Source organism: Narcine bancroftii, chromosome 1 (assembly GCF_036971445.1).
Source record: "Narcine bancroftii isolate sNarBan1 chromosome 1, sNarBan1.hap1, whole genome shotgun sequence".
Classification (NCBI taxonomy): Eukaryota; Metazoa; Chordata; class Chondrichthyes; order Torpediniformes; family Narcinidae; genus Narcine; species Narcine bancroftii.
In genome coordinates this window covers 327,832,614-327,855,090 of record NC_091469.1, presented here as the reverse complement: position 1 = coordinate 327,855,090, position 22,477 = coordinate 327,832,614, and the positions used below count along the sequence as shown (strand labels likewise).

General features: G+C 45.0%; 1 protein-coding gene across 6 annotated transcripts in view; it reads right to left on the bottom strand.

The window, feature by feature from the left end:
• Window positions 1-13,931: 13,931 nt before the first annotated feature.
• mboat1 (membrane bound O-acyltransferase domain containing 1) overlaps window positions 13,932-22,477 on the bottom strand; it is a 112,711-nt gene continuing 104,165 nt past the window's right edge. For 5 of the 6 annotated variants that reach the window (XM_069907958.1, XM_069907965.1, XM_069907977.1 and 2 more), the window contains 2 exons: window positions 21,344-21,495; window positions 13,932-14,391 (listed from right to left, as the gene is read on the bottom strand). In XM_069907958.1, the coding sequence (XP_069764059.1) occupies window positions 14,226-14,391; window positions 21,344-21,495 (318 nt within the window). In that variant the 3' untranslated portion in view covers window positions 13,932-14,225. Of the gene's footprint in view, window positions 14,392-15,921; window positions 15,993-21,343; window positions 21,496-22,477 lie in introns of all 6 variants that reach the window. The other variant, XR_011347861.1, reaches the window with a different exon arrangement.

Genomic DNA, 22,477 nt, shown 5'->3' with positions numbered 1-22,477 from the left:
TTACTTTTAAGTCTTTACTGATCTACAAAATTGCATGAGGATTTAGTTTATTCCTTTTTTTTTAGTTTCTTATTCTCAAATGTAGGACAAAGGAAGACCACCAGACATTTACCATGACCTGCTGCTATACATCGTGTGCCAATATTGCTCGCCATTTATTCTTTCCAAGTTCAATTCTCAGTTCTTTCAGATCAGCTTTACTCTAATCTGTTAACTTGGTTCTCTTCATACTTGCACCTTTCTTCATTACCATCTTAATAAATATCTTGTTTCGATGATTCTGGACTTGTAGTTCTCTTCGGTTTTGGATCATTTCCCATTATCAGATTAAATAATGAAGCCTAACATTTGGGTTTTTACATTCTTTATTCTGAAAGGAGTTCTATACATAATTACAGGATCACCATTCCCTTATCCTTACCCATGTACATGATTTGATTAATAATTAGCATAATTGAAATATCCCAGATTAATTATGTTTATCACTCTTTTCCTTGACTGGTCCGTGTGTTTCTCTCACCAACCTTTGTTTCACTATTGGTTTTGATTGACCCTGTTATCTGTTGCATTATTCTATTTTTGCCTTACAGCTGTGTTACTTCTTTCTATTGCCATTATCTCTACAAGTGTTGCTTCTTCACCTTTTATTTTTCATTTCTAGTTTTTTTTCTTCTAAAAATGGCATACCCTGGCAATATTTAATTTTTAGTCCTGATTTCCTCACCCCCCCCGCAACCACGTGTCAGTAAATACTGGATTCCTCCAACATAGGGCTGCAAATACTGGATTCCTCCAACATAGGGCTGCATTCCACCTGACTCTTCAGTTACAAACACGTGGTGCATTGTTCCATGGACTGAAACTCACTTCTCAATAGACAATAGGAGCTGGAGTAGGCCCTTCGGTCTGTCGAGACAGCACCGCCATTTTACAGATCATGGCTGATCACTACCATCAGTACCCTTTTCCAGCCTTATCCCCATAACCCTTAACTCCTTTGCCCACTAGAGTCTTATCTAACTCTCTTTTGAACATAATCAGTGAATCTGCCTCTACCACCCTCTGTGGCAGAGCATTCCACAGATTCACACTTCTCTGGGTAAAAAAATGTTTTCTCATCTCCGTCCTAAAGGGCCTACCCTGTATTCTTAAACTATGCCCTCTAGTCCTCGTCTCCCCCATCATTGGGAACAAGTAATCCGACTTCACCCTGTCTATCCCCCTGATAATTTTGTATACCTCAATCATGTCCCCCCTCATCCTTCTAAACTCCATCGGATACAAGTCCAGTTTTTCTAGCCTTTCAGCATATGTCAACCCCGCCATCCCTGGAACTAACCTTGTAAATCTGCGCTGCACACCCTCTATAGCTAGTATGTCCTTCCTCAAAATTGGAGACCAGAACTGGACGCAATATTCCAGGTGGGGTCTCACCAGGGCCCTGTACAACTGCAGAAGGGTGTCTCTGTTCCTATACTCCAATCCCCTCTTTATGAAAGCCAACATGCCATTTGCCCTCTTCACAGCTTTCTGAACCTGCATGCTAGTCTTCAGTGACTGGTGAACAAGTACTCCCAGATCCATTTGCTCCTCCCCACTCCCTAGCTTGTCTCCATTTAAATAATACTCAGCTTTCCTATTATTGCCCCCAAAATGGATAACCTCACATTTGCTCACATTGAACGTCATCTTCCATTCAGCAGCCCACACCCCCAACCTGTCCAAGTCCCTCTGCATTTTCCTGACATCCTCCTCACAACCCACACTGCCACCCAGTTTCGTGTCACCTGCAAATTTGCTCAAGTTATTAATAATCCCCTCATCCAAATCATTTACATCAATCACAAACAACTGAGGACCCAACATCCCTGCGGCACTCCACTCGTCACATCCTGCCATCCTGAAAAAGACCCGCTTACTCCATATGATTGTGTTTCACTTGATATTCATTCATCCTTTTTGGCTGTTACTTTGTTTGCTCCCTCTGTACCTCCCTCTTTTCCTGCTTACTTTACGCGTACTTTTAAATTCCAGTGAACCCATTCCAGTTTTTTGAATTAGGAGGTGATGCAGGCCTGAATACTTGGTAGAACTGAGATGCAAGTTGGGGGAAAGAAGAAAGATTTATTATGTAATAAGATTCTTGCTCTGACCTGCTCACTTCCTGCCAATGAGGCGATGATAGCAGAAGTCCTGATACACTGCTTCTGTCTGTTTAAACTTAGATGTACAGCACAATTGTAGACCCTTTCAGTCCATGCCGTCCAATCACACCCAATTGATCTACAATCTTGGTACATTTTGAACTGTGGGAGGAAACTGGAGCACCTGGAGGAAACCCATGCAGACACAGGGAAAATGTACAAACTCCTTCCAAACAGCGCCGGATTTGAACCTGGGTTCCTGGTGCTGTAACAGTGTTGTGCTAACCATGCTGCCCTTGGTGCATTTGCAAAATAAACCTTACAGCTCATTTTTTTAATAAAATTAAAACATAATACACTTCAATTAATAGAAATGAAGCTTGATTGAAGATAGCCAAAGATTGAAATGTTTCAATGCTCTTTGGCATCAGGTTTAGCTTCTAAGATTAATACATACTTATGATTTTCACTTCTTTTTGGCATTTATACATTTTTACAATTGAGATATAATTATAATTAAAATTTTATCATAAAGGACAAACTTTAGTTGAAGGATGGCTTTTGTGCTTGCAGAACAAGAATCAAATTTTGAGTGAGTGCTTTGTTGCTGGTCCAGGAAACTGTGGAAAATAGAGTAACACAATAAAACCCCTGTGATCCACTACATTTATGGATTGGTAGATGCCAGATAAATGAATTTACCAGTTGCTTGAGATTGCATGCTGTGCGGATTAGCAAACTGACTACAAGGGATGCCAAGTTTAAACTCTCATATTTTTTACTTACTGCAATTTTTTTTATTTGGCTTGAGGCTCCTGGTTGCTTGAATTCCAGTAGAGAGCAAACTTGTGGGTTTACAAAATAACTGGAGAAGTGTACCAGGGTCACTACAGTTCTAGCTTGAGGTTGAAAGAAGACTCACATCAAAGGAGTGTAATTGACAGTGGCTTTATTGGGCTGCAGCTCTGTCTTTTTTAGGCAGCTGGCTGTGTCACCACCAGGGCGTGACTTGAGTGAGGCAGTCTGCTGGTTGGCTGTCGTGGATTGGACCCCCTGCGATTGGTGATTGGTCGATTTGACCACTATTCCTATGGCCAATAAGAGCGGGCATCTCATCGCGCCTGCTGTCTACCTGATTGAAGGCTGTTTGCTGTGTCAGCCCATGGAGCGGGCAGCAGGCTGCTATATGACCCCTCCCCTCTCCCCAACTGGCGATCCCTGCACCTTGGGGTCGGGTGGGTAACTGGCTGGTTAATGTCCAAGTAGGCCAATTTCAGCGTGAAGGTGGTCTCCCTGCTGTCAATGTCCAACACGCAGGTGGAGCCTGACAACGCAGTATGGCCTTCATAAGGCTGTTGAAGGGGTGGCTGGTGGGCCCTGTGTCGGACGAATACATAGTGACAGTCTGCAAAGTTCTTTGGGACAAAGGTGCTGGCTTGACCTTGAGCTCTGGGCTTAACTGGGGCTAGTGAGTCCAGGCGATTGCGTGGTCAAGACAATATGTTCACTGGCAGCTCCCCAAGTTCTCAGAAGCTGCCACGAATTTCCCCAGGATTACTTGGGGCACACCATAGACCAACTTGGCAGAGGATGCCTTGAGATCCTCTTTTGGGGCAGTGTAGATGTGTAATAGGACCCAAGGGAGTTAGTCAGCCCAGTTCAGTTCGGGCTATCAGAGCTGTCTTCAGGTGGTAGTGTGGTGGCATTGATTCCCCAGGGGATTTGCTAAGGTGGTTCACAGGCTGGAAGTTAATTGGGCCCCCCATCAGATGTTGTGTTCAGAGACCATGAAACATGCCACCCAAGTGTAGAGTAATCCCCGTGCACGTCTCCATAGAGATTTCAGGTAGTGGCACCACTTCTGGCCATCTAGTCATCTGTTCAACCATGGTTACAGATAACGTGTCCCTCTGGATATAGGTAGGGGCTCCACAATGTCTACGTGCACGTGGCTGAAACAGAGGCATGCTGGATCAAAGGGCTGTGGAAGGACTTTTATGTGGGTCTGAGCCATGGATGCCTAGCTCTGAGTACATTTTGGCCCACTAAATGACCTCTTTACGGAGGCCACGCCAGGCATATCTGTTGGCCACCATTCTAACGGTAGTCCTGATAGTGGGGTGAGCCGAATTGTGGACTGAATCGAAAACTCACCTCCTCCATGAGACTAGAATGACGGGGCGCAGCTTACCAGTTAAGGTGTCACAGAGCGGTGTGCGGTTACTTGGGGCGATCTGGATGTCCTCTAGTTGCAGACTGGTAAGTGCTGTCCGGTGTGGCAATATGCCAGGGTCTGCTTGCTGAGCATCTGCCAGGGCCACATAGTCAATACCCGGGGCGGGGTCGTGCACCACTAGGATAGCCAGATGAGACTGGGCATCAGCTACCACATTGGACTTGCCAGTGATATGTTCAATGTCTGTCGAAAAATCAGATACTTAGGACAGGTGCCGCTGTTGGCTTGCTGACCACGGGTCTGACATCTTGCTGAAAGCAAAGGTAAATAGTTTGTAATCTGTATAAATTTTGAATTTCCTGCCCTCCCGGAAGTAACAGAAATGCTGAATTCCCAGGTACAGCGGTAACAGATCCCTAACAAAGGCACTGTACTTGAGCTCTGGTGGCCTGAGATGTTTACTGAAAAAGACCAGTGGCTGCCACTGTCCATTAACCAGTAGCGCAAGTACACCCCTGAATGCTGTGCTAGAGGCATCTACCTTTGAAGAACAAGAAGGGTGGCTTTGACAAGGGCGTCTTTGGTTGCTTGGAAAGCCTCGGTCACCTCCTGTGTCCATTGAATGTCTTTACTGGGCCCTGCCATGAGGGGAAATAGCGGACTCATGATGCGGGCCACTGCAGGTATGAAGCAATGACAAAAACTGACCATACCTGCAAACTCTTGCAGTCCCTTTACGGTCATTGGTCTGGGGAAGGAACAAATAGCGTCCACTTTGATGGGTAATGGTCTGGCCCCATGTTGGTCAATGTGATGGCCCAGGAAATCAATGGTCTCTCAGCCAAACTGGCACTTGGGCGAATTGAGGGTTAAACCAAACTCACTTAACCTGGAGAACAATAGTCTTAAGTGAGCGGTGTGTTTGGTGCAGGTGTGGCTGGCTATTAAAATGCCATCGAGGTAGTTGACAGCGAAGTGCAGATCCCATCCCATTGTGTCCATCAACCTCTGGAAAGTCTGAGCCACATTTTTCAGCCCGAATGGCATGCGGAGAAATTCAAACAATCCAACAGGGGTTATGTTGGCAGTTTTTGGAATCTGATGATAACCCCTGATGAGGTCTACCTTAGACAATATCCATGCCCCTTGCAGATTTGCAGTGAAGTCCTGGATATGGGGCACAGGATACCGGTCGGGCACGATGGCCTCATTTCAGCGGCGGTAGTCTCCGCATTGCCTCCAACCTCCCGCTGCCTTAGGTACCATATGGAGGGGGGAGGCCCATGGGCTATCGGAGCGCCGCACAATGCTGAGTTCCTCCATCTTTCAAAACTCTTCTCTAGCCAGGTTGAGTTTCTCAGGGGAGACACTGCACCCTGGTGTGGAAAAGAGGGCCCTCTGTAATTAGTTGGTGTCTCACCCTATATTTGGGTTCCGCCAAGTTGAAATAGAGTGTAGTGATGGAGGATTCCCCTAAGACTCAAGTGAATTCACTCCCTTTATACTGTGCTCTTGCCATGTGGTGAATATGGCTACAGTGGAGGGGCTGTGAAGGAGAGAGTGATCGATACTGGCTCGCACAAGGTTGCGCATCAGCTCCCTTCTAACATCACCGGCCTGGGATTCCAGTCACCTGCCCTTCCAGGGTTTGCTCTCACTGCTTTTGGGCCCTAGATCTCTGGTTCCGCTGATTTGAGCCTCCCCGTATTTGGCCTCTACCCTCTGAACCTGTGCAGGGATACTCCAGGCCCTCCAGGAGGGTGATGGTCTTCCCGGTGGATGTTCCAATCAGGGGCAAAAACCACCCCTTTTAGGTAGTGACCAGATGCTCGGGCAGGGCTGGAATGACTGTGGCATCCTCGGGAAAGCTGCTAGCAGGGGTGTCCATGTGTAGGTTGGTGATGAGGGCCCATTCCCTAATTGTCTGGATGCCCTCAGCAGTGGTGAGCCACTGTGGTCAGCAGGAGAGGTCCCACTCCAGCAGTGAGGGGAATCTGACCCGCACTGCTGACATAATCCTCTCCCACAAGATGCTGCCCTCTGGATGCACCCGCCGGGCATGTGGACACATTCCCCAGAGAGCTGGCCTCCAGGTTGGAGGCAGACATGGGGGCCCCTTCATTACAGGGCTGAGGCAGCCAATTGTTTGTCTGGTCACCGGTGGTAGTGGTTGGCCAGGGCGAGTAGCTCTTTGGTGGTATACTCAACAACATCCCAGCGGCCTGTCCCTTGAGCCTGCTCTCTGCAGGAATGATCACCAGGAAGGCTTGAAGGATCAGTGGGGCGTGAGGAGGGGAGGGGGCAAGCTGGAGTTGATTATCCTTGGGCTGCAGGGTTGCCAGTGCGTGGGGAGGGGGAAGTGCAGTCTCGGGCTCTGTAGCGTGAATAAAAGCTCTCATGACTGGAGGGAGAACAAACACTTATTAGCTTATAACTAAGGGTAGGGTTTCACAGTGGTCTTCAGAAGGGTTCTGGGTTTAGGTGGGAAACCAGGTTATATGTGAGCAGATGGGGGCGGAGCCATAGAGCAGCACAACACCCAACCAGTGAATCCCAGTTCACTGTATTAACCCCTTCCTGTTGAATTTAGGGTCTGTGAATGAAGACCATGGGTTCCGAAACAAGTGGTTAAAAAAAAGTTATTTACAGATTTAAGTGGTCTGGGAGTCTGGAGATCCTGATGGAACGCCTTAGCACCAGGGGACTTGGACTCCTTGGATCTTCTAGTCCCCTTGTGGGGGAGGAGAGGCAGGCTGGGTCTCTGGCTCAACAGTGGAGGGGGATGCACTTTTCTCCTGAACCGGATCCCCAGAGGCTCTGACTGGAGGCGGCGAGAATGAGCTCCATGGCTCACAGGGCATCTGAGGCAACAGACCCTCTGTTCCGACGGGTGCCAGGTCCCTGATGGAGATTGTATCCTCCCTGCCATCCAGGTACTCCACATAGGCGTACATGGGTTTGGCATGGAGCAGTTTCACCCTTTCCACCAGGGGGTCGGTCTTGCTTCTCCTCACGTTCTTCCTGAGAAGGATTGGACCAGGAGTGGTGAGCCAAATTGGGAGTGTAGTTCCTGATTCCGACCTTCTTTCAAAAGTAAATAGGAGCTCGTGAGGAGCAGCACTGGTCAAGGTACATAGTAGCGACCAGATGGAAACAGAGCGCCATTGGGAGGACTTCCTGCAAGCGTGAGTCTGGAAGGCCTTTTTTGACTTCAGGGCCAGTGTGGCAGCCTTCCAGACCCTGGCCTTTTTTTCCCAACCTGCCAGTTCCCCTGGGGGGTGGAGCTAGTAGTCCTGCTGGACGCGATGCCCCTCAACAGCAGGTACTGACGTAGCTCGACACTCATACAGGATGAGCCCCAGTTGCTATGAATATAACTGGGATACATGAACAATGATATTGGAGTCTAGAGAGGAAGGTGTTCCCGTTTGTGAAAGGGAGAGGCCCCTTAAAATTGACACTGAGCTGTTTGAAGGGCCTGGATGACTTGATCAGGTGCGCCTTTGCAGGGTGATAGAGTGCGGTTTGCATTCCGCGCAGACCTGGCAAGACTTGGTCATTTCCCTGACATCTTCCATGGAGTAGGGCAGATTGTGCGCCTTGACAAAATGGACCATGAGGGTGACCCCTGGATGGCGGAACTTATTATGTAGAGACTGCAGTTGGCTGGTGTGTGGAAAGGCACAGCTTCCTCTGGATAAGGCATCAGAAGGGTCATTAAGGGCGTCTGGCCAATAGGCAATGTGATAATCCACCTAGCAATCTTGATTTTGCCCCTCTTGACATTATTAAAGATGAATGCGACTGAGTGCTGGTCAGTGAGGAGCGTAAATCTTCTACCAGTCAGACTCTCCAGTGCCTTATGGCTTCTACAAAGGCTTGAGCCTCCTTTTCCACGAATGGGTTCTGGAGCTCATGGCCTTGTAATGTCCGCGAAAAAAATGCAACTGGCCTGCCTGCTTGATTGAGGGTAGCGGCCAGGGCTACATCTGAAGTGTCGCTTTCCATTTGGAAAGCGACATTCTCATCCACCGCGTGCATGGAGGATTTCGTAATGTGGTAATGGAGGAAGTTAAAAGCCATTTGGTCTTCAGCTGAGAGGGGGAAATTAGTGGCTTTTAAGAGAGGGCAAACTTTACTAGCCTGGACTTGTTTTCCCATTTTACCACTATCACTTGCACTCTTCACAGGCTGGTGCTAGGTTCGATGATACCTTCTTCGAGCAGACATTGTGACTCAAACTTTATAAAATCTTGGTCTGCTATTCTGAACCTCTTGCTCTTGGTAACAATGGGTTTGCAGTCCGAGGACAGATTTGGGAAGAGAAGGGGGGGGGGTTGATATTCAGTGTGGAGAGGCTGCACATGGGTTCTGATTTTAGGGGCACTCTGTTCTGAACTGTTATTGGGGAGGGGACCAGAATACTCCAAGGTCACGCTTTGAAGGTGACACAGGAAGTCTAGATCCAACAACACCAGAGCACACAATTCATCAAGGATATAAAAGTGAAATTTACAGAATTCCCCTCCCCCCACCAAACGACAGATGTACTATACAATGTTGTTGAACATGCATAGAATACAAATGAGACGCGAGAAATATACAGTAATTAGAAAGATACATCTTCAGGTTGTATTTTTTCCACAGTCCGTGAGTTTCTGAAGCTTTCAATCGAGCCAATGTCGATTAGGCATTTAGTGGAATGTCCATTTACCTTCACAGTCACTATAGAGTTGCTGAGCTGGTGAGGTTTGTCCTGATTTAGGACCATCGAGGCTAGGTCCCTGGAGACTCCACACTCATCACTCGAGTGGCCCCCACTGTCCTGGGTTGCCCTGCGTAGGTAAGATGGCCACCTTCCTTCTTCCTCCAACGATGATGGCACCGTTTGAACTTGGGTCGCAGTAAGATGGCCACAGAGCCTTTTTGTGCTGTTTCCTCACTGCCACCCTCCATTGGCATGTCGCGCAGCAAGTGGGTTCAGGTGAATTTGGGGCTGGAATTGGATCCAGGAACGGTTGAGGCCGCGGACTTCCCCGGGCTTACCCTAGCGCGACAAACCCTTACCCAATGCCCTTTCTTGCCACAGCTGGAAAACACTGAGTCTTTAGCCGGGCAACAAGATCGGGGATGCTGGCTCTTGCCGCAGAAAAAGCACTCCCTAGCATGGGAAGCAGCAGTTGTTAGGGCAGGGGTAGCGGGAGCAGCCGGTCCTTGGAAGGGGTCACCTGGGTGAGTGAGCTCGCTGGTTTTGAGGTTGTTCTCAAGCTTGGCCTGCTCCAGCGATTTGACCAGCTCAACATGGCTAACCAGGTCCTTCTATCTGACTTGAGCAGTTGCTGTCTCATGTACCTCGAACGGACAACTGCGACTAGACTGTCCAGGATCTGTTCTTCCTCACGAACGTGGCCCGTAGCCACTTCATACCTGCACTTCTTAGCAAGCATCCACAGATCCAGCAGGTAATCATTGATGGTCTCTCCTGCCGCTAGCGCGTAGAGTGAGTCAGTGCCTCGCTAGGACCTCGTTCTGTGACTTCAGGTACCGAGCCTTCAATGCCTTGATAGCAGCATCATATGTAGAGCAGTCCCTGATGACTGCATACCCTTTCGTTCCTACCCTCGAAATGAGTACAAACCTCCTGAGATCATCAGTGTGGAAGACATTTCTGGTTGCATTCAGGTAGCCCTCCCTGGAAGCAGTCTAGCCAGTATGTGAACTCAACCACATCGGGGAACAGAGGATCTATCAGTAGCATACCTGGCTTGAGTAGCACTTCCATCGTTAGGGAATAAAAAAATAAAAGTTCTCACAAATGGAGGGAGAACAAATGATTTTATTAGCTTATAACTAAGGGTTGGGTTTAACAGTAGTCTTCAGAAGGGTTCTGGATTTAGATAGGAAACCAGGTTATATGTGAGCAGATGCGGGTGGAGCCGGGAGGCAGGCCAGCCATCAGCACAACACCCTACCAATGAATCCCAGTTCACTGCAGGCTCACCCTCCTCAGAGTGGTTGCCGTCCATGCACACATCTCCTTCCATCCGTGTCTCAGCTTCCTTGCCCCTCATTACCAGGGCACTGACCTTGACTGGATCGACCAGTCAGCCAGCCTGATGTGCTGCCCTGATCTGCCACGTCCTGATCAGCTTGCAGGGGCCTGAGTGTATTTAGCCTCCTTGCGATCCACTCGGGTGGTGGTGTTCATCTGAACATCTTGCGCAGCAATGTCCTTGGCACCCTTGCGATTTGATTTTGCCAAAGGCTCACACTGGTGCCTCAGGAGCAAATGAGGAGCCAAAGGGCTTGTCCCTGACTCTCACTAGTGTAGCAGAATTCTAAACTTTTGAGGAGGGAGACCACATGGTTGCCCAACCTTTGCCCTCATGGGTCAGTCTGGAGCGACCAATTGTCCGCCATGGTTTGGTTTGCCAACCAGGCTGCATGGTGAGGTCAGGTGCGGGAGCCCCCCTGGTGCTAGCAGGTTGCTGACAGCTGTTAGGGCTCTTGCACATCAGGCCACTGTCTATGCATTCACCTGCAACCCCCAAGGCAGTTACTAGGGGAATCAATTCAGGCTGGGTTAAGACAGCGTCCCACTGGGTCTGGACGCTTCCTCTGTACCCTGCTCACAGCACCAATTTTGTGGAAAGGGTTAGTTTTTGGGTACAGCAGGCAAGCGAGTCCGGACACAGGGCGGTACAACAATACACATGCTTTAATAAAACAGTACATAGCAAAAAGTACTCGGAAGCAGTCCCAGAGCAAACAGTTAATCGGCTCCAATGCCTACACAAAGGTTAAAAACAAGGTCAAATACAAGCAGCTTCACACACACACACACACACACACACACACACACACACACACACACACACACACACACACACACACACACACACACACACACACACACACGTTGAGGTTACTGGTTCGCACCCAATCATGGAATCCTGACTGGGGAAGGGGCGAAGTGACAAAGGAGTGTGCACGAACCCTTACCCAGCTCGGGAGTAATGACCCGCAGGAAGGGGGTTCTGACTCCTGACGAGGTGCCCTAACTGGCTACCTATGGGGAGGAAACACAACCTCTAACTCCAAGTAAACAGAGGACTGTGACTACAACGCCATTATCTGCTGGGATGCAAGTGATACTCTGCTTAAGGGTTGCTCTGCGTTCCTCTCTGGATGGCGTCCACCATGGCAACAATGACCTAGAACGAGTGCAGGACTTGACCATATGGCAAAGAAAGTGAACAATGGTGTGCTCAGGTTAGCAGGGGCAGTGATGTATAGAGCCAGCCAATGACAGTGTGTGCTCTGGCTGTTGGGCAGGGACACACCTGATGGAGAGGCTGGGTGGTGCCTAAGGGATGATGGACAGGTCTGTGTGGCTTCTGATATCAGAGGTATGGTTACCTTGCCAACGTAACAGAGCTGTATCTGCATTTGGTTGATGAGGATTTCCACTCATCCATTGAGAAACAAACCTGGCGTGGAGCTCAGGGTCTCAAAGAACTGGATGAAGAACTGCAAGAAATCTCACATCCTCTGAGAGGTGTTGGTTAAAGCATGCTAAATGCACCATCCAATTCTAACCCAACCACACAACTTACCTTAGACTAGCTATTCTCAATAGCAGGGTGGGGGGGTGTGCATATGGCCCCTCCTGGGGGGGGGGATACAGCACATTTAAGGCAAGTGTGGGATTTGGGGGCACGCCCTGAAGTCAATTTTTTTTCTGTACTCAGCATGAAAAAAGTACAGAAGAATCAAACTAAACTTGACTACTTCACTGGGAAGAGGGTCCGAAGGGAGCCACAGCCAAAATAAAGGTTGAGAATGGGTGCCTTAGATCACAATTATATCCTAAACTCTCAGCATTTACGCACCAAAAACTCGCGTCAATCAGGACTCATACCTTTTGTTCACTCACTCCATGCAATTTCGCATGGAACTACTTTGAATCACAAAGGGGGTTAATGGAGCTTTATTGCATGTAGTCTTGTAACTCACATTTCAGCAAGTTTCCAACACCACCATCCCCCCCACCCCCACCCCCCCCACCCCCCATCCTTTCTTTGGTGGCATAACCAGCACCTGCATCATTCAGTCTCTCCCATTTTGCATCTTTTGAAAAACCTGTTCGGCAACATGTTTCTCATCTTAAAACTTGTAATGGCTCCAATTTTTCAAAATTCTGATAGGAAAATATTAACTATTCCAACTGCACAATTGCTGTCTGACCAGTTGAATATTTCTAACTTTGTTTGCTTACCAATTTCCTGAATCTACTGTATATTTTGCTTTTGATGTTTTGACCAAGGAGCTGCATGTACCTCGAACGGACAACTGCGACTAGACTGTCCAGGATCTGTTCTTCCTCACGAACGTGGCCCGTAGCCACTTCATACCAGTACCAAACGGTACACTGGGAAGTGAACCTTCTTCCATTTCTAGACTCCTCGTAAAGAGGTCGATTCTTAATGGTCCTTTCAAATGGCTTAACAAGCCACGAAGATGAAGCACGTCTGGGTATTAATTTTTCACTTTTGTCAGCGTAGCCTACAACTACCAATAAATAAATTCCAGTTTTTGCCTCAACTTTTTCTGCACAATTTACTTTAATAACTAGCAGAGGTAGAGATTTCAACATCATTTGCTAAATTATTCCACCAAGAATTCATGAAAACTTTGGCCATCCCACAGAGAAAAGGGAAGCCAACTTTGCAGGATTCAAAAATGTCAGACTCAAAATAAAACTGCTTTCAAAAAGAGGTTCCTTGTCTTACTCTGCAAAAGATCAAATAGATAAACACATTGGAGATGCATATGGAAGGCACTAAAAATATAAATAAATACCTTTAGATATAAAAAAATATTGGCAACATCCAGTTTTCCATAATTAGAAAATATATTAGCGCACCTGAAGATAAAGCTTTCTCATAAGCAGATTTGATTTTATCAAAAGTTGTCTAAACAAGAACATGGAATTATTGCAAGTTTGATGAAATCATATTTAGTGCAATCTGGGGTGCTCACCCCCCTGATCTCAACGACTGCAATCACTTGGCTGATACACCTCAGTTAAACAATCCATGGCTGCAAATGTATAGAATGATTGCCTTCCCATTTCACTTAGTTTTGCCATTGTTATTTTTATTCAGCTGAAGAGAGGAATAGGGCCAGTGGTGTTTCTATTGACGAGCTCCAATCCAGACAAAGAGAGGCCCACCATCCTGGGAACAATTAATTCTGTATTGTTTTTAACTGTGGAGAGGCAACACCGACCACTTTCAGCCCTGAGGCTCAGAAAGTATGTGATTATAAATCAATACATTAGAATTTAGGACAAAGGGTTTAACATTTTGTCAAGGAAACAAGGCCAATATTACGAATAGCCAAATGGCTGGGCCAATAACGTGAAATGGCATAGGCAAACAAAAATTGAAGATTAGCTTCAAATAACAATGCCAACAGGTTTCATAACAATACAAGCTTATTTTTAAAAAAAGTATGACCCAAGAATCTTTAACTGTTTCTCCACAATGAGTTCTCCTGCAGAGGTTGGAACATATACATATTTCACCCACAATAAAAATGCCCAAAAATTCATGGGACAAACATATCATTTTTTATTAAACAGAACAAGCTGGCATGGCAATGCCTGGATTCCACAGTCACTACAATGACCCCAATGGTACAGCCAAGGCAGGGTGTGCAACAAGTGGCTGTTCAAAGGCAGGGATCACTGTGCAGTGAACACACACGTGCACATACACACACTTCATTAAACAATTTCACCAGGGATTCTTGTGGCAAAGATCATTTGGATACAAACCACTGGATCTTTTTGTTCTCCTCCCTCAGAAGTGTTTATTTTGCATTTCACGCTTCCAGCATGTCTACTGCTCCTTCTTGTATTGCTGGAAACGGGGCACTGCATGAAAGGAGTTGACATTCAAGGAGGTCAGATTGCTTTTTGCTATCTTTTCAACCATCATCCAATTTCTAATCTTCAGAACTGGCAGCACAAGGGCACACAGAAGGTGAAAGTGAAAATACATTGACCTTCAAAAAAAAGAGAGCATTTGTTCAGCATGTGCACAGTATCAAATTGTATAATCTGGCACAATCACAACACCCAGATCAGAATCAATTATCATGAACATGGCATGAAAATCGTTTTGTAGCAGCAGTACAGTGCAAATATTGTTATAAATTTTTGATGGACCATTAGTTACTCAAAAGTGTTTTTGATAAACCAATAGGCTTTTATTCACTTATGAACAATGGCACATCCATATTGTTTGACTATACAGGAGCCTTTGGGGAGGGGGCCACAGGTACAATCAGCCAATAGGTATGCCTGACCAGACAATTATACATAGCAGTGGTTACCACATTCACCCCTTGTTTTTAAAAAAGAGTCCAGTGGGGTGAAGTGGAACTTACAAGGTTACAATTCAAAGTCACATTCGGTCTTTCAATTGGTTTGGTCATTCGTTGGGGCCATCATAGTACCGGGTGTGGCTGCGGTGCAGTGGCGGGGTCCTGGACAGTCTCGGGCGACTGTACAAACTCATCAGTGTTGTGCTCGTGGGTAAACGCTGATGAGTCCGGTATATCCTCACTCAGGGGAGAGGCAGGGTACCATGGCATCGTGTGTCTTCAATGGAGGAGGGGGCAGGGGTGTGGGGTGATCACCAGCAGTGTCCAGGGCTCCTGAGGGAGCCAAGTCCCCGACGGAGACGGTGTCTTCGTGACTGTCAGGGTATGCCATGTAGGCATATTGGGGGTTAGCATGGAGGTGGGCCCTTTCGTCCGGGGGGGGGTGGGTGTCAGACTTATGGCTCCTCACATGCTTCCTGAGTACGATGGGCCCTGGGGATGTTAGCCTTGCCGGTAGTGTGGTACCTGTCGCAGATTTCCTGGGAAAGGAAAATATGCGTTCATGAGGTGTGGCATTTGTGGCCGTACATAGCAGGAACCTAATAGAGTGGGGTGCCTCCAGAAGAACCTCTTGCCAGCAGGAGACTGGGAGGCCCTTAGAATGCAATGCTAGGAGGACTGCCTTCCAAACTGTAACATTCTCCCTCTCCACTTGTCCAATAACCCAGGGGTTGTAACTAGTGGTCTTGCTTGTGGCAATGCCCCTGGCCAACAGGTAATGGTGCAGCTCATCACTCATAAAGGAAGGCCATGGTCACTGTGGATATAACTGGGGAAGCCAAATAGAGTGAAGAGGCTGTGCAGGGCCTTGTTGACTGTGGCAGTGGTCATGTCCGAGCAGGGGATGGCAAATGGAAAACGGGAGTATTTATCGATGATATTAAGAAAATACACATTAAGGTCATTGGAGGGTGACAGAGAAATTCTTCAAGGAGTTAAAAATAATAAGGAAATTTTTATGGAGAGGGGGGAAACCGAGGATAGCTCTAGATAAATTAAAAGAATGGTATAAACAAGGAGGCTTACAACTGCCAAACTTTAAAAATTATTATAGAGCCGCACAATTAAGATACCTATCAGATTTTTATCAAACAAGGGAAAAGCCAGATTGGATGAGATTAGAATTAGATAAAATAGGGGAAAAGATACCTGAACACATATTGTATAAATGGGATGAAAAATTGGTACAACATAGAAGTTCTCCAGTATTACATCATCTCCTCAATATTTGGAAGAAGATTCATGTAGAAAGAAATAAAACAAATTATCAATTACCAAAACTAATATTGACGCAAAACAAGTTACTCCCTTTTACAATAGATAACCTTTCCTTTAGAGAATAGGAGAAAAAAGGGATCAAAAAAATAGAAAATTGCTTTTCAGGAAATAGATTCTTATCCTTTGAACGAATGAAAGATAAGTACAATATAACTCGAGATACAGCGCTGGCATATTACCAATTGAGATCCTACTTGAAGGATAAATTAGGAAGCAGTTTGAGTTTGCCAGAGGGAAGTAACCTTGAATATGTGATTACAGATACAATGTTAATCAAAAGATTTATAACAAATATGTATATTAAACTGCAAGAAAAGGAGAATGAGGAAACAAATGGTAAAACTAAACAAAAATGGGAACAAGATTTAATTATAAAGATAAAAAAGGAAACATGGGAGAAGTTATGCTCCGGAACGATGAGAAATACAATAAATAAGAGGTTACGTATGATACAATATAACTGGATACACAGGCTATACATTACACCTCAAAAGTTAAATAAATGGGACCCAACAGTATCTGATAGATGTTTTCGATGTAAAAAAGAAATGGGAACAACAATTCATGCAATCTGGACATGTGAGAAAGTAAAAAAAATTTGGGAAGATCTAAATCAGATATTAAATAAAATAACAGAAAACAATATACCAAAGAATCCAGAGATCTTCCTCCTAAGTAACATAAAAAACAAAGAATTTGGAATTGATTTGGAGGATGCACAAAAAAGATTTGTTAAGATAGCTCTAGCCGTAGCAAAAAAATGTATTATGTCAACCTGGAAATTGGAAGATAATTTGAAAATACAACAATGGTATATAGAAATGAATAAATGTATTCCATTAGAAAAAATAACATATAGTTTAAGAAATAATATTGAAATATTCAAACAAATATGGGAGCCTTACATTAAATACAATAGCGAAAACCTACCGGGGACAATCATTACCTAAGTTAACGGAAGGAAAAGGAAATGAAAAGAATGGACTCAGTAGAATTTCTGGTGTATTTTTATTGAATGACAACATTGTCTGACTGGTTTAATGTATCCTAGATTGTATACCTTAAATGGATGGGAGGGGGGAGGTAGGGAGGGTGGGATGGGAGGAGGGAGGGGGGGGGGAGAAAATGGCACTGTATATGTGTGAAAAGGAAAAAGTGTGTACCATGGTTAATGTGATTTATGGTGTGAAAAATAAAAAAATATTAAAAAAAAGGTAATTGGAGGGCAGGGGTCCTTTAAAATCGATACTGAGTCACTCAAAGGGGTGAGTGGTTTTAATTAATTGTCCCCTGTCTGGCCAGTAGAAGTGCGGCTTGCACTCAGCGCAGACCAGGCAGTTCTTTGTCATGGACATGATCTCGACAATGGAGTATGGCAGGTTACGTGCTTTGATGAAATGAAGAAACCTGGTAATTCCGGGGTGACAGAGATCGTTGTGGAGGTTTTACAGCCAGTCGATCTGTGCATTGGCACTGGTCCCATGCGGCTCGTTAAGTTTCCCCGGCCAGTACAAGATAACGAAATTTTACGTGGACAGTTCAATCCTCCACCTCAGTATTTTGTCATTTTTAATTTTACCCTGCTGTTGATTGTTAAACATGAATGCAACTGCACTTTGATCAATCAGCAGGGTGAATCTCACCAGCCAGGTAATGGCGCCAGTGCCACACTGCATCAACAATGGCTTGGGTCTCTTTCTTGACCGAGGCTCTCAGGCCCCTGAAGGATATGTGGAAAAAAAATGCAACTGGCCTGCCTGCCTGGTCAAGGGTGGCTGCCAAGGCAAAGTCTGATGCTTTGTTTTCCACCTGAAACGGGGTGGATTCATTTACAGAATGCATTGTGGCCAGTCTAGGAATTACACTATATTTGAGTTTACTTTTAAACAGTACTTCATTTTGAGTAGGCTCAGTCTGGCAGCTGTTGAAAGAAGGTGCTCACATCTGGACAAAAATAACTGGAACTGGTTACATCTGGCTTGGTTCAAATTAAGTTCTGGGCTCAGCCTTTCATTTTAAAGCAATTTTTTTTTTTTGCCAGAAAATTTGAAGATCAGCCAGTTCTAAATATTTAACACTGAAAGCAATTTTATTTGGCCTGCCAGATTCTAAATTAAGTTCAAAATCAACTTGGATCACTGCATTTCTCAATATGTCTCACAAGTGTATCAAGCATAACAAAAATTCTAGAAACAAAATTCCCTCCAGAAACAGCCTAAACACAAGAACCCTTCTGGCAAGGCAACAGAACCACTGCAGTATATAAAGATATTAAAATAACTCTTCACTATCAGCCAAAAAAGCCCTGCCCAGTGGGGAAGAGTTACTCAGAATCCAAGGGTGCAGATGCAACAAGGTGTTATTCATTCAATTTCAGTACATATTCATGAAGGTGGAAGAAGCTCCCTGAAAATCTGAAAATAAAAGACATGGGGTTTTACAGCTTTGAGATACAGTAACCCTTTTTTGCAGCACTGTGCCTCGGTTCTCCTGGGTCTGCAATCGCGCAGTGCCACCATTTTTCCTTTAGGATTTTCTCCTGGTTCTTCACTTTCTCCCATATCCCAAAGTTTTACTGGTTAGTCTGTTAACAAGCCATTGTAAACTGCCCTAAATGTTGGCAGAGACAGAAAAATCAAGGGGAATTAGAGGACAGGTTATGGGGCAATAAGTGGGGAATGATGGGACTGCTTAGACATCTGGCATTTACTTCAAGGGCTAAACAGACTCATGTGTTCAAAGTGAAAGTGAAATTTGTGCAATTCTAATGCTTGGTCAATTCGATTGCTTCCTTCTATTGGCATCTGTTCTCAGACACCAGATACACTTCATATCAATTGTTACCCATTATCAGGGTGGTGTGGCTTCACGTTTTGGTGTCTCCCTCAACAATTTGATTGGAATCCAATTAACACAGCTCTCTGTCTCATCTGCCTTGATGTGGCCTATTAAGTTCCCTGGACATTTGGCTCATGGTCAAGTTATAGTCATTCTGTCCCAATAGTAAACAAACATTATTCAATTCCACGATTGCATTTGCTCATCTACCACTAAAATACTCATCTGTGCTTTCATTTTCTGTGGAGCATCAAGACAGCTCCCCTCTGCTCCAGGATACTGATGGGTTTTTAACCGCTGTATCGTTAAGAGCAGACTCACTTACAGCATCTCAGTGTGGTATGGCAACTGTCCCATATCAGACTGTAAAACACTTGGTGAAAACTACCAAGTGGATTATCTGCACCCAATTGCCCACCATTAAGAACTTCTATCAGAAACACTGCTTAGGATGTATCTCACCCTAACTATACTTTTTATTCTCCTTCCATCCAGAAGGCACTACAGTAGCCTCTGCTCCCAGCCAGAAGGCTCGGGAAGAGCTTCTTTCTGGAGGCTGTGACCCTGCTTACATCATAGTGCTGAGCAGTATTGCACCCACGTTGTACTGTCAGTACTTTTAAACTTGTTTGTTTGCTGGAGCGCTTGCTTTTAGTTGCAGTTACTTGTAAATAGCACTATTCTTTGTACTTCTGGTTAGATGCTAATTGTATTTCATTGGCTTTGTATTTGTACTTAGCACAATGACAATGAAGTTGAATCTAATGAATCTAATCTAATTAAATCAATATTTATTTATCAAACATACTCTCAGTCATCCTCCGTTTCAATTTCTCTGCATCTAAAGGACATTCATAACTGTGCTACATGAATCCAAATTCACATTAATCCACCACCCCCCCCCTTGAATGATGAACCATGCTGGCACATAGTTGTTCCATCTCTTCTGAATGGTCTCCTTTCATACCTGCCTCTCCATCTTCTGCCCAATGTCCTCTCACCTCTTGGCCCTTCCCCCAGCTTCTTCCACCTCTTGATATTGTTGATATCTCCCCTTCCCACTTTAGTCTTGATAAAGAGTCCTGACGGAAAATGCTGACTGACCATTTCTCTCAAGAGATGCTGAATGATTTGCTGACACCCTCCAGCTTCTCCTTTTCCAACATCTCTATTTTAAAAGCAAGCATCCTGGATTTCCAATCTTACTCCTTCCTTTTATCTCTGGTCTCTTTATATAATACCCAAATATATCTATGCTCCCTCAGTTTTGGCCTGATCATTTTCCCCAAATTTAATTGCTTCATCGGTTCTAGTTCCATGACCCGAAACTTGGGAACTTTATCTCAAATAAACCTTTGCATCCATCCAATTCTCCCTCCTCCTGATATCCAAAATCTTTGATCAGCATTATGGCAGCCTGCCCTCTGTAGTCTGAGTAGAGTTAAATGTATTTGATGGCTCTCCTTGTAAGCCGAGTCTTTGGTCCAAGGATCTGCCCGATTTTTGGCATTCCTTAGGCCCTTAACGTCGACTACCTTTAACTTCCTATAGATGCTGTGTGCCCTGCTGAGTTTCTCCTGTACTTCAGTGTACAGCAGCTTTTTAAACCATTTGTTTATTTAATTGTGAGGCACTACTTCCAAGGTCATTATCTGCATGGCACCCTCTCTGGTGAACAGTCATTGGACACTGTTGGTCATTTAAGAGGGAAAAAGTAGTTTAATCCCTCATATTTTCTGTCCAAACTCTATTTCCAAAAGTATTCAAAAAATATTACCTCAGATATTTAATAAAAAACAATTGAAATATATTTTCAGAAAATATTTTCAGTGTCTGACACAGTGTGCCCTAACCTGACTTTTGAAAGGCCTGGATCTCATTTATTGTTTCGGCAGTATCAACTGACTTTAGATTCTTCAAGCTTTGAAAAGCTTCTCTCCGTTCAACTTGTCAATGCTGGGTCTGCACTTCTCTTGCAACTTAAACTCAGAAGCATAAACACACAAACTTTATCTTCAAATGGCAAAAGAAATTCTGTCCCAGATAGCTCATTAACTGAACCTGGTGTAGATTTCTTGCTCAAATACATTGATAAACTTGACAATGCTAACTATCCAGTCAAGAAACAACTTCTATTTTCCTTGTCTAGGTTTCAACCATAGCACATCCATCACTATTCTAGATGAGATCTACACATACCAGGGCAGAATTTGACATTTTTTGCTCAGAGGCAGTTTAGTTTCTCACAAAGCGAAAAGCATAATCAAAAAAATAACTAGCACGAGCCTTGAACAGCCAATCCAGAAATTTTCTGCATGTCTTTTGGAGAGATATTAAAGTACAGAGAAAAAAATCCCGCTGTCACAAAATTTTACAGATATGACTTACATTTAATTCTAATGGTTTTTGTACTTTGTAGGCAAAACCCAAAAAATCAGACAGCAGATTTACTTACTTGTAGAATTTGATAGTGGGCTCAGTGGCCAGTAGAAGGAAAGGTGTTACAATATAGCAGAGGGCCAGCTGAGTCGAAGCCCAAGTGATAATATCGTAGAAAACTTTCAATGTCTTGGAAGAAAGGAAGTAATGTCTGAAGTTGCTCCTCACCTACATGGCAGGAGAAAAGAAAAAGAAGCTGAGAACAGGATTCATAAAAAACAAAACTACTTCAAAACTTATTTGTTTCTAATGTTCACAGAATTCTTTAAAATACAAAATAGATACCTTGAAATTCATGAACTCCGTTAAAAAGTGTGAGCCATTGTGGTGGATATAGCATTTGCACTGCTTTTTCAATCAACACCAGTAGTATAGGGCTAGCACATTTTTATGAGACAAGATTCCAAGATTGCTTTATTGTTGAGGAATAAAACAGGTGTAATATTACACAAAATTAATTTTAGTTTGCTGCAAGGAATAGATTCACTATAGCAGAAATTACTCACTGACCCTTACAGTCAGAGAGAGAGAGAAGCAGAAGAGAGTCCCCTCACAGTCACTAAGTGTCCATGGATTCATGTCTAGTATTCCTACAGCCTCCACCTCAACAGAATTCAGTCCAAACCATCGGCAACCCGAGTTCCAGATCCAAACCTCTGATGAGATCAGGAAGCCTTCAGTGCCTTTGGCACCATCTCGCATCCTGGTTCTGGTATTCCTTCAGCCAAGTTTTGTGCAGTCTTCCCTGCCTGGTGTGAGTCCTTTTACTGCAAGTCACCAGCAGCCCACAGCCTGCATGGGTTGCTTGCCTTACCTTGAGTCACCAACAGCCCGTTGCCTGTGTGCTCTTCAGCTGAAGAACTCCTTACTGGTCCACCACTGGCCTGTAGGATTGTCTCCACTGCTTCTCCTCAAACGTGGGGGATGGGGTGTTCTCCCCATTTTCTGGTGCCCTGCAGCAGTCTTCTGCTTCACTGGAGTCTGCAATACCCGAAGCTGCTGTCAAGCACAGCTGCTCCCATCTTAGGCCTAGACCCCCATGGTCACAGGATTTCAAAAAAACTGTTGGCTCCTTCAACAGGCCTGTACAGAGCCGCCAGTAGTTGGACTAGGCAGTAGAACACTGTGGAGGAGCGCTGTGTCTCTTCTC